Source organism: Colletotrichum karsti, assembly GCF_011947395.1.
Source record: "Colletotrichum karsti strain CkLH20 chromosome Unknown Scaffold1, whole genome shotgun sequence".
Classification (NCBI taxonomy): Eukaryota; Fungi; Ascomycota; class Sordariomycetes; order Glomerellales; family Glomerellaceae; genus Colletotrichum; species Colletotrichum karsti.
In genome coordinates, this window is record NW_024065901.1 from 1,486,384 (window position 1) to 1,498,841 (window position 12,458).

At 54.7% G+C, this 12,458-nt stretch overlaps 2 protein-coding genes across 2 annotated transcripts; one reads left to right on the forward strand and one right to left on the reverse strand.

The window, feature by feature from the left end:
- Positions 1 to 1,238: 1,238 nt before the first annotated feature.
- CkaCkLH20_00343 (FAD binding domain-containing protein) lies at positions 1,239 to 2,915 on the reverse strand (the record flags this gene model as incomplete). The annotated part of the gene is made up of 2 exons (XM_038883063.1): positions 1,239 to 2,394; positions 2,446 to 2,915. 2 exons carry the CDS (start codon positions 2,913 to 2,915, stop codon positions 1,239 to 1,241), a joined length of 1,626 nt encoding a protein of 541 aa, XP_038751768.1.
- Positions 2,916 to 5,643: 2,728 nt separating this feature from the next.
- CkaCkLH20_00344 (cytidylyltransferase) lies at positions 5,644 to 7,292 on the forward strand (the record flags this gene model as incomplete). The annotated part of the gene is made up of 4 exons (XM_038883064.1): positions 5,644 to 6,125; positions 6,241 to 6,591; positions 6,697 to 7,093; positions 7,158 to 7,292. The coding sequence occupies 4 exons, from the start codon at positions 5,644 to 5,646 to the stop codon at positions 7,290 to 7,292; spliced, it is 1,365 nt and encodes a 454-aa protein (XP_038751769.1).
- Positions 7,293 to 12,458: the final 5,166 nt, after the last annotated feature.

A 12,458-nucleotide genomic window follows, 5' to 3' on the forward strand; every position in this document is an offset into this window, starting at 1 on the left:
TAAAGAATGGAGACCCTTCAAAGAGTGGTTCAAAGAATAAGAGACGAAAAAAATGAATGACAATGGAGAAGAAAGATCTCACTTCTCTACATGGAGCGCCCGGTCATCTTTATTCAATCTTATTATTGTTAGCCTCCTGAACACCTGAGAGCCAAGGGATTGGACACGCAGGGCAATAAATTGGGGCCTCATCTGCAAAGAGTCGCTCATCACATCCTTCAGTCGCCTTCCTGCTCACTGTCACTTGGTTGATTGTGACGACCTGTGGGTACCTGCATAGGAGCGCTCCAACTAAACGCAAAGCCAAGAGCACCTCCATGTTCTCCCAGCGTCGGTTCCAATTTGTGGTAACACGACAGAGACAGCCATGGATCGACACGAGAAACAAGAGTATGGGGTGACCAATAAAATGGCATCGCTTCCCCGATATTCATGAAAACATCGGGCGACAATTTGCTACCGAGAGGCCTCGCCCAGCGCGAGACTACTTGAAACCGCCTCCAAGAGAAAACCACATCACCCAAGACACGATATAGGGAAGAAAAGCAAAGACAATCCAGCGTGTGCGGGAGGCTCAATTTCCCCCTCGCTGGTTCACCTTCAGGAACGGGTAAAGCGCACCGTTTCAAGCCATGCGCCAATGTGGCGGTGGAGCGACAGCTCTCAAAGAGGGAGACTCAACGTGAGACGATAACTATCAACTGATGGAAAAGGGCGGCGGCCTGCATTGCCTCTACTCCATACATGCTGTCTGATTTTCTTAGTACCTATAGTGAACGCGTTTAAAAGTTTGGAAAGCTTCGTTTCAACCGGAGGAGGGAGAAAAAAAAAGGGGTATCGGAAGCGACTTGGCTCGAAACCCGACGAATCGGACGGCGACGTGGAGCGTAATCCCGGACCGGGGATGACGTCCAACTCGGCGCATGTCCCCGTCCTTCATTTCGTACGCGGCCGCTGGCGGCCGGCCCACTTTGACGCATGCGGGGGAGGAGTCGGTTCGGTTTTGGGACGTGTTTTCCGAGGAGGAAACATCGGCTGGATATGGAGGTAATGTGTTGACAATGTAGAAGATCATCGATACCCATGTTTTCGGGACAAAAGAGTCTGAATACTTGAATAGAGAGTCGGGACTTCAAACTCATGTTATGTTGTGGTATTGAACTCATGATAGTCACCCGACTTACACCTCTCGACGTGAAAGATGACCTATACACAGGAATTGAATTCTCCTGCCAAGCTCACCAATCCTCTCCAGCCGACACCAAACTGTCAAATCTATTCCCCCTTCCCGTGACAAACTTCATCTCCTCATCCATGACATCAGCTTCGTCAAACTCATCACCTGTCCTATTCGGAAGCAGGTCCTCAATGGCCCACGCAACCCTCTCCGCGCCAGCCCTCGCGCCCCCGAGATTACCGGCTCCAGGTCCCAGCCTGAGCGCCGCAAGCCGGCCGGTCACAAACAACGGCACTCCCTCCTTCCACATCAAATCATCGTTGATACATGGCATACCCCCGTGACCATGGATCGGGTAATCTTGTAGCATGGTCTGCAAGTACGGCAGGCTGGAATAGTCAGTCTGCACGCCAGTCGCGAAGTAGATGTAGTCCATCCCGGGCATCTCGACTGCCGGCTCGGTGCACACATTCCAGACCTTCTTCTCCTCGTCGAACCTCGCCTCCACGAGCTTCGTGTTGGCGTGCAGCTCCAGCGTCCCCTTGGCGATGTGCTGCTTCAGCCGCTTCTGATACGGCGGCGTGATACTCCCGCCGCCCCTCGCGCTCTGGATCTGCGCCAGCCTCTCCTCGTCCGAGTCCGCGGACCAGAAGTACGCCTGCTCGACGTTCCTGAACTTGCCCATCCACGCGAGGTCTACGTCGAAGGGCTTCACCCTCATCGGGCCCCTCATCAGATGCCACACCTTGGTCACGCCCCGCCGGATCGCGAGGTCGGACAGCTGCGCGGATGTCAGCCCGCCGCCGACGACGAGCACGTTGGTGGTCTTGCGCGCCGAGATCTTGGCCTGGACGACGGGGTCCGGGAACTTTTGGATCTGCATGCTGTGGCAGACCTGCGGGGGCGGCGTGGAGCCCGGCGCGCTGCTGAGACCGAGGACTGGGGGGATCGTGGGGGCGTTGCCGGGTCCGACGGCGAGGACGACGGCTTTGGCGTAGTGGATGGTTTTGTCTGTGTGTACGGCGAAGAGGTTCGTATCTGGTGAGACGTGCTTGATGACTCGGTATTCTATGTCTTGGACTTTCTCGTTCTGGATAAGTCCCTCGCGGAGCCCGTAGCGGTCGACGATGCAATCGCAGTGGTTTGCGAAGAGGTTGGCGGGCGGGGTGAAGTAGTCTTTCCTATCACGCTCATCAACTTCCACGACGGCATGTTGTCTCCTAAACGTTAGTATGTGATAAACTTTCGAATTAGACGGAAGAACTTACTTCGGATTCCGCGACTTGACTCTTGCTTTACGAAGATGCTTGCTAATCTCCTTCCCGACACAGGCCCGAAGTTCAAGGAGCTCGTTCTCTTGGTTTCTCTCATGAGCTCTGGCGAGTAAGGAGTCTCGATCCATCGGATCGACGTGGAAGAACATGGGGCTGCGGAGGTGGGTGATGTCGAAAGTCTTGAAGAGACGGTTCCATTTGTTCAACCACTCGTCCCCTGTTGCGTCCAAGACAAGAGTTGAGTATCTCTGGCCGTGGTTTTGTGTTCTTTTCTCAATGATGCTGCCGTTGCGTCTGTTCTTGAGAGGCATGCGGCGGCCGTATTTGCGGATCCAGTGGTAACGCTGGTGTTCCTCGTCCGTAAAGAGAGCGGATGGGGAGTGTTCGCAAAGACGGGAAGCCACGGCGAGGCCGCAGGGGCCGGCGCCGATGATGATCACGTCGTGGACGAACTGTTCCGTCATGGTGACTCTGGGACTAGGAAATGACAAGAGGTGTGTGATCGCGGGGTAATAGGATGAGTGTAGGAGAACAGGAAGACTTCCTCGGGGGCAAGAATGGTTTTGATGTGTCCATAGTGAGACGTCCGGCTCAGGGCCTACTTGCCTAACGTACTTCAGTCACACAATCAGGAGGGAGGATGTCATCCGCTGGAATCTACCTTGATGGCCAGCTGAGAAGTGTGAGATAAGCCAATGAAAGGCATAATAGATAGTGGTGATCCCTGTCTTGGTGTTTCTCGTAGCTCCATTGTGGTTGAGGACCTTGATGGGCAGGGTCTAGATGGAGCAGATGACGGAAGGGCAGCAGACTTGAATCAGTCCGGTATTACTCTAGTCAATGAGTAAATACCTAGTTTGTGCACTTCGATGTCATACTTCCTAGATTGATGCGATTGAGCCCAAGTGAAGTCTCAATTATTTTATGCTTATTAGAAGAGGTTACTCAAGCTGAGTTAAAGACTTTTTAGGCTTCTATGGTCAGAGATGCCTTAATCTGAGTAAAGGGAGATACAACCAAAAGAGAAATCCAGAAACATTACTAGGAGGCAGTGGCAGTTGCAGCTTGAATACATTGCGATGCTTGCTACGCTCGATATTGCACCGGCGCATATCGGCGATGGCCCGGGACCCACCCTCAGGAATCGGACCGGTCAAGTGAGCCCCACCTTTCCGCTTCCGTGCCGCATCTCCCGTGCCCGCACGTGCCGACCCCGAAGTTTGTTCTCTGTGACAGGGCCGAGAGCACCGAATCCCCTCGGTCATCCAAAAAGGCAGTCGATTCATGCATGGCGTCACACCCCAGCGGAGGCACGCTGGCAGTGGGTCGAGCGCATTAATTGGCCGAAATTCGATTCGATGCGGCTTCGACTTGTTTCCATTTGAAAGAACAGACAAACATACAGCGCGAGTGAGAGAAAAAGCCGCAGTTCTAATGATTTTCGACGCGAGCAATGACGCCCGTCGTCGACACAACCGCTGCTCAGAACAACAAATTCAGCTCCCTTCAGTTCAGATCGAACCGAGTTTCAACCGCGAAGCCCACGTGTCGACTTCCTTGGTTCGGTTGGAGAGACCGACGAGGTGCTTGCTTACGGGTACGTACCGGTCGGAGAAGGGGAGTGGAATCCACTTTCTCCCCAACAGAATCGTGAAATCTCGAACCATCCCTGCCGGGCAGAAATGACCCGCACACGACGGACGACGGACGACCTTCTTTTTATTTTTATTTTAGCTTTATTTAATTCCGACACCTGCTCACTCACCAACTATTGGTCGAGCTATGCCAGCCACGTCTCTCCGACGTAATTGTGCGTGCACTTGATGGCTCAAGCCACATTGCGATGACGCCACTGCCTTGCACAATCTGGGCAATTACGCATGTGCAACAGGACCTCTTTGCATAGAACCAAGCACAGCACAATCTCACTCCTCCAGGTCCATGTCTCCTTTCCATTTCGGACTGTCCATGCTGTCCGTCGGAGCGGGTACGACCAGAGCGGTTCCCGAATTGCGAGCAGCAGTTGGCAATGGAAAGGGAGACAGGCATGTTGCTCCTGCGCGTTTGCGCCATGCATTTTGTGACCGTGTACACTTTCTTGATGGACATCGTGGCATTTTCCCACTCGTGACACGCGACTCTGGTCCAAGAAAAAAAAATGGTTCCTGCTTAGCCTTGCACTTGCAGTACACACAAGAAACCGAGCTATCCTTCGCATCAACATCTTTTTTTGATCGCGAACCTCTACAGCCGCGGTTAACGAGCTTCATAACAGCTGTCACCCACGCTTTTGGACTTGTTCAAGCCCCAACTTTAACCTTTTTGAAGCCGCTTCCCCCAGCCTGCGTGGTCCGCGTCCCGCCAGTCCGACCGGAGAAGACGCTCCCACCCCACTAGCTGCAGGTCTAATCCGTATCATATGCTGCAATCTTGCTGCTACTGCTGCTCCTGTTGCTGCTCGCTCCTGCATTGCGCTGGTTACCCAGACCTTACCTCGAGCATCTGCTCTTCGGCAACTTGAGCCATCACCCGAGCACTTGCTTCTACTGGACTAAACCGAACCGCCGCTGGCTGGACTTTCCCGTTCGTTGCGCGCGCAAAAGGTAGACCCGTGAACCTCTCAGAGTGAGTGGTAAGTTTCCATCATCTTCCGTCTAATGCAACCTATCAAACCCACCCCCAATCCCAAGCTTTTTATTATTTTTTCCCGCTTCCCTGGTAGCTCCTATGCCAATTGTGTCCTCGGTCCAAACATCCATCCTGTCTCTACATACCTACATCGTCATCAACGCCCCTCCTAACTAAAACCAAGGCAGGCCAGCACAACCACACACCTACGCATCCCGCGCCCGTTCCAAACCAGAAATTCGACTCGACAGCCATAGGAGAATTCCCTAGTTCCTGCATACCTTACGCCATACCCTCCGCCGATCCCTCGCATACGCCTCTTTCGACTCCATACCGCCCCTAAACCCACCACACTCCACGCGAAACACCACAAACCACAACCACTACACGCATCACGCAGACCAGACCGCTTTCCAAGCTACACCTCATCTGCCAACAACCCAATCCTCAAAACCACATCCCTTCCCCCCTCTAGCCACAGAGCTTTCCCCCCTCTTCCCCTCCAAGATGTCTTCCCCATCAGGTTCCTCAGCAGCAGGCAAACGCAAACGCCCCTCCAACACGATGCCCCAACCAGACCTCGACGCCTCCCTCCAGGCCTCCTCCCGCGATGCCTCGGGCGAGGAAGGCGATAGCACCGCTCCGGAATCCGGCCGCATCCACCGCAAAACAGACTCCACCGCCTCTGCCTCCGCCGCCGGCCACCCGTCTAAGCGCCAACGCGCCAACTCGGAGCGCTCAACCCACGAGAACACCAACAACCCCTCCGCCAACGCCGCCGCGCAAGAACACTCCCTCGACCCCGGCGAGCCCAGCGACACCACCGAAGCGAGTGTCGACATTGCCGAGCGCGTCGGCCGCAAGAACAACCGCAAGCAGGTCTCGATCAAGGAGGGTGTTTCCGCTGCCGGCGCCGGCGAGGATTCCATGCCGCCCCCGCCCATCGGCAAGCTCACGCACCCCGTGGGCTTTAGGACGAATGACCCGCCCGTTGGCAGACCTGTGAGAGTATACGCCGACGGCGTCTTCGACCTTTTCCATCTCGGGTACGTCTCGCACCTCCTCCCGAGCTTCGGCCAGCTTGCCCGCTTCTAGCGGCAAGATATGCCAGCAACCTCGAGCGTTTCCACCACCACTTTGAAGCTAACTCCTGTCCGACAGTCACATGCGCCAGCTCGAACAAGCAAAGAAGGCCTTCCCAGACGTCCACCTCATCGTTGGTGTCGCCGGTGACGTCGACACCCACAAGCGCAAAGGTCTGACCGTCCTCTCCGGCCGCGAGCGCGCCGAGACCGTCCGCCACTGCAAATGGGTTGATGAGGTCATTGAGGACTGCCCCTGGATCGTCACGCCAGATTTCCTCGAGCAGCACAAGATCGACTACGTCGCCCACGACGACCTTCCCTACGGTGCCGACGAGGGCGACGACATCTACAGACCTATCAAGGAGGCCGGCAAGTTCTTGGTCACGCAGAGAACTGAGGGTGTCAGCACGACGGGTATCATCACCAAGTATGTCTTCCCGCTTCTTTTTTTGAAGCTTTCAGGGCGACTTTCGAGGGAACCGCTTGAAAAGAGGAACATAGGAGCAGCAAATGCTAACAATTATACCAACAGGATCGTCCGCGACTACGAAAAGTATATTGCCCGCCAATTCAAGCGTGGCACCTCCCGCCAGGAACTCAACGTCAGCTGGATCAAGAAGAACGAGCTCGACCTCAAGCGCCACGTCCAGGAGCTGCGCGATAACATCCGCACCAACTGGTCCACCACCGGTCAGGAGCTCTCCCGCGAGTTGCGCCAGTTCTGGCCCGCCTCCCGGCCCCAGTCTCCCGCGCCCGCCGCCCGCACCTCGTACATCCAGAACGGCGAGCTCCCCGGCGCCGCCCACGCCAACCGCTCCAAGCTCAGCGTCGAGATCCCGCCTACCACTCCCGGCGGCACCCCGGCCCCGACCTCAAACGACTTTATCACGGGTTACGCTTTGGGTCTTGTCGGCGGTGTTCGTTCATGGGTAAGTTTGCTTTAGTCGTTGCGCAGACAAGAGGAATATTGAAAGCTAACCAGCATGCCCGCAGATGACCAAGTCCAAGAGGGAACAAGACAGCCCCTCCCGCCGCAACTCAGACGACGAGTCCGAGTCCGATGGCAAGAGCCCCCGCGGCCGCGTCGTCCCCCAGCAGTCCACCGCCGCCACCGCGAGCGCCTCATAATAGCCCTGAACATCCCAAAACGTCATGCCTCTCAACCGTTTCCTACCTTAATTACCTCACGGCATGATGATGGGTCTTTCTTTCTTCCAAAACTACACGAGAGCAACAGGAAGTGGGACAGAGAGAGAGGGAAGAGGATGGAAATGTTGTGAACCGGCTTACCAAAAAGTAAAAGAGGGAGTGATGTCCGGTATCGCAAAGTGTATCTATTACTGTTGGTGTCTTTGTCCGTTGTCTTGTTTTATTCTTCATGAAGGCGTTTCGTGTCGTGTGTCCTGTCTTCGGGGAAACCATTCCCGCGCGCCTTTGGTCCTGAATAGAAGATCCCGCTTATTACATAGGTATCTACTGGCAAAAACAAAATCAAATTGTCGAAGTAGCCTGGACCAGCTTGTTGATCTTGCGAAGCAGAAGCTTCAAGATGTAGCTTACCGCCCGTTGACACACAGACAAAAAGGAAACGAAACGAAACAAACATCCAACTCACCAAGTCAAGGACGGGGCATAACGGACGGTCCGGTCCGCTTCATTGCCGGAAAGCCGCACATGGCCGTTTTTCTTCCTTCTTCCTCCTTCTTTCTTCGGTCTCGCGTCTCGGATCGCGCTCGCGACAAGCACGATGGGACGAGGGGAAAAGAGAAAGAGGGGTCCACGGTCACAGGTCTCGTCCCAAGTCTGGGTAGCTTAGCTTCAGCTCTCGACGCAACCGGGATGGACCCGGCTCGCGAGGAAGGGGAAGGAGAAGGGGAGGGCAGACCATCACGGGAAGCCGGAGCTCCCTCCAACTAACTGATGAGGAAAACCGAAGCTCCTCCGACTCATGGGAAAGCACGAGCTCCTCCGACCTATTTCACGGCAAGCCGTTGGAGCTTGCTTCGGCTTCCCGCTCACACTTCTTCCACACCACCCCCCTCTTACAGCTCACGTACCTCTTACGCCCGCAAGCACGGCCGAAATCACACAGTTTGTTGGTTGGGAGAGATGGAGCCGCCTTCGGCTCCGTGCGGACCGGTGTGAACACTGAACATGTGTCGATCGTGTATTTCAACCCCCAAACACCGTTGGACTTTATCTTCGCACGCGGGGGGGAGAACAAGACGCAGGAGGAACTCAGCATTGTCAGAAAACGGCCAACACCTCGTCGCCTCCACGGTACCCCATCACATTTTCGTCATGGGTTGTTGGTGTTAAGTTGCGGGGAGCGTGAGTGAGTGGCCATGAATGATGTGCTGTTGGTTGGTTCACACACAGCCCGGCCTCGATGGGGGCTTTTTTTCTGTTCTTTCGCCAAAAGTCCCCAAAACGTTGTTGGTTATCCAACTCCGTGGTAAACCACCCATGTTTCAAGTTCTTTCACATCCTTGCCAACAGAGGGCACTCTTCATTCTCTGGATCGATCCCGCCGGCCGCCGGGCCTGGGGAAATGAGTTTTGAGGCGGTAAACAGCCAAGCGAGGCAACATCCATCCTCTTCTGTGGCTTGAATGGTAGATCATGGCCATATCGAAGCGGACCAAGACGGGCCGATGACGGTTGGGGCTTGGTCTGGACCTCGTTTATCATTGTTCGTCATGGCCTCCCCCCGCGCGGCATGGTATGACACAAAAGCCCGGCCATTCGAGTAAGGAGCGTCGAAGGCGAGGCGCACCAGTTCGCCTGTCGAGATGCACGGCACGGTCATAGGCCTGGGCCCGGACCCGGAATGTGGTGCCGCGCCGGGTGGCGGGCGTTCATCTCATGTTGGTGCCGGGGGCCTGTGGCAAACGAACGTTCGGTTTCCTAATAGTTCGTCAACCAAGCCTCTCGGACCAGGTATGGACCCTGATTAGAGAGATTCTGTTTGGTTAAACACGAGGCTGACATTCTGCGACCACGGCTATATCCTAATCGTGATGACATCGTTGATGTCGACAAGCGAGATGATTAGCCGAGGCGTTTTCGAGGATTGAGGAGCTACGGCTTTGTGGTAGACCGTTCCAGCAAGGTTTATCGTCATATCATCATGCTCGATCATCGTGCCGTCGTGAGGCGATTTGTTCAGGCGCAGGCCTAGGGTCTTCGCTTCGGCGAATGGCTCCTCAGCCGCAGTAACAAGAGAATCACCGTGTGAATTCATCATCATGAGGAATCGTTATTTTCGAACACGAGACTCGACGCTGCGGACTCTGTTCAGCTTTCATTGGGGTCCTGTCTCGAATTTGTGATCCGGGTGAACCCCATGCAAGGTACGCAGTCCTGCGTCCCCATCACGTACATGGTGCATTGCCGCTATCAGGAAAGTCCTTCGCGGCTCCTGATCCGATCTGTTAGCCGCCGAGACGAAGGCTGAGATTGACGAATTGGGGCAAAGCTGATCTGGAACACAGAACTGCTTTCCGCAAGTGATGCTGGGGATGCGAATGGCATCATGGGGTCTGCATGCGCACACTCAGCCGGGATAAACACCCAGCAAGGGTGTATTTGATCTCGGTGACTGAGAAGAAAATAGCCGTGAACTAACACCATGTTACTATCCACGATGTGATGTGTATTTCCATGGCATGTGCTGGTTGGGCTATTTTGGCGCCAGACGCGAGACGCAAGTCGCCATGAAGCAAAATTAATCCAATCGAAAAAGCCGCTCATGCTTCAAATCGGCAACTGAGAACTGAAACGAATCCAAAGGGAAGGAAGTGCCTTGGGTTTGCGACTTAGCCGCCGATGGTGGGCATGGGGGGCTGAGTATGCGGTTATGATGAAATGCGAGTGACGGGAAGGCTGAGTTTTGATCCTTCGGCTAGAGGGAGTGCGAATATCCAGAGCCGCGAGCCGCAAGCACTGCATCAGCGCAAGCCGCATCGCGTGTTACCCCACGCAAAGAAGCGGCTTGGCTTGACTGTATTGAGCACAACGAGGCACTGCCCCCAAGATTCAAGTGGAGTGTATCTCGCAAAGTGTTTGCAATCGAAGATGGAGATGTGCTGAGGGAGGAACCGGAAAGGACTCGGCAGTACGGCTGAGTAAGGAAGCGAAGAGCAGCAATGGACGCCATTGGTGGAACGATGTCGATAGGATTCGTCCCTGGCCATGTGCGGCACATGTTCGAGGTGCCTTAGTCCGAAGCAGGAACACGAGGGAACGAACGTGCCGGGCCGCTCTGTTGGATCCGTCTGCTGCGAAGAATGACATGATGGTGAGTGAGCTGCAAGTGACCTACTTTGGCTCCGACTGGCATTACCGCGACTGGAATTCCATGTTTTGCTACTTTGCAATCGACGCTGCATGAAGGTCGACGTGCGATCTCATTCTGCGGCGCGAACCAGACAGAGACATGCGTATCCGCCAAGACGGTCGACTAGGCAGCTGTTTTGGTGTACAGCACAGCTGAGTGGTGTCTTGGACATGAGGGCAGAGCAGCACCTTCAAATTCTGTAGATAGAAGCGGCAGGCGCTTCGGGCGGTAAAGTGTCGCAATGGAATGCTGACATGTTGCCGTTGATTACGTGAAGTTTCTGACGAGAGGAAGTCGATTTGTGACAACCATCAGGCTTGACCGGTGCCGTGTGGTTAGCCAGTGGCTTGAAGGATGTCTGGTGACAGAGACGTGGGAGAAGAGCCGTTTTGCTGCCGTGGTTTGCGGCCGTAGCTTCGGCCGTTAGAAAATCCAAGGTCGAGTACCTAGGCGACAGCATCGGCATCGGCATCTGCATCCACAGTCGTCGATTGTGACGCTCCTCTGCCCTACGGGTATGCAGTAGGCAACGTATTGGGATGGAAAGGGAAAATGCAATGACTGCAATGCGCCGTGGATCGGGCTATGTCCACGGCCTCGGTTGGTGACATGGGTGTTTCCTGCTTAGCAAAGACGTGGTGCGACGGAGTCGGGGGCTAAGACTGGCTGAAGTAAAGGTTCTCCGCATGACATGGCTCGCACTCGGGAGTCGGGAGGGACGGCCAGACTTCAGATGACACCGGCAGGAGGACCAACAGATTGGATTGGGCTGCAGATGAGCAGTCAAGGGCGGATATTCAGGGCATCGGTTTGGACCTGTAGTGGTTGCTGTGCTGTGCGATGCGGTGGGTGTGAGTCGCATTACATGAAATGGTCGCATCTGTTGGTATTCGTCTCCTCGAAAGGACCTTCGTACTACGAAATGACGACCAACAGGAACTTTGACGATCTGGCGAGGCGGGTCAGTTCGGATTCTTCCCCCTTTTCCTTATTTTAGCGAGAGGAGCGGGGAGTATCCGTACACAATAGAACCAACTTCCTTGACGTTCCTTGGACGACGAGAATTGAGATGCGAAAAATTTTTCTCGATGATGGAGAATCCGGTTTGCGATCGGGCGTAAGGTAAGGTAAGGTAGGTTACGGGATTGATAAGACTAGGGCTGATGTGCATGAGCGACGTCAGGACGTTCGTTTCGATATTCATGCCGAATGTTTAGTTCAAACGGGCCTTGAACAAACGGGGTTGCCGCACCGTTGACAGCCGTTCTTAGGGGGACTTGGGGGACTTTGGTGTGGTGATTGAGAATGACCCTGGTTCAGCGAAGTGGTATCGACAAGGACCGCCAGCGGGATCAAGCCGGAGACGGGGAAAAAAACGTCGAAGCTCGGATGGTACTAAAAATACCTTGGGTACCTTAGGGTTAAGCGCCGACCCTGGTCCTTCCCGTTGAAGGTTAGCCGGCCCCTGCCAAAAAGAACGGGGATAGGCAGGTACTGGAAGTGGGGCATCAGCAACTTCCTCAGTCGGCGAGGCGGCGAAGCACCGACGACCGCGATGGAGTCAGCGAGAAAGAGCAGTCACGATCGTGGTTGCGATGCACTTTTTTGAGTTGGCAGGGCTCGGGAAGGAGTGCTGTTGGAGTGCGATGCAGACGAATTACAGTCACAAACTTCGAAATGCGACGTCTTGGCTGGGTACCGGTGAGTTTCGTTGCGGCCGTTGACTGTTAACCGCTGGCATTTCCTCAGCCTTGATATCCAGAAACGGTTATTGCTGGAGATCCACGGTGTCCACGGTGTCCTCGGAGTGCGACCAGCTGAAGTTCACAACCATGAGACGATGAGTTTCTTATAACGGGAGGTTACATTGAAGATCCAGCTTTGAAGCGGCACAGTTGGTGTTGGACTTGGAATTAGATGTTGCATTGCCTTAATTTGGATTCAGATATCATGATG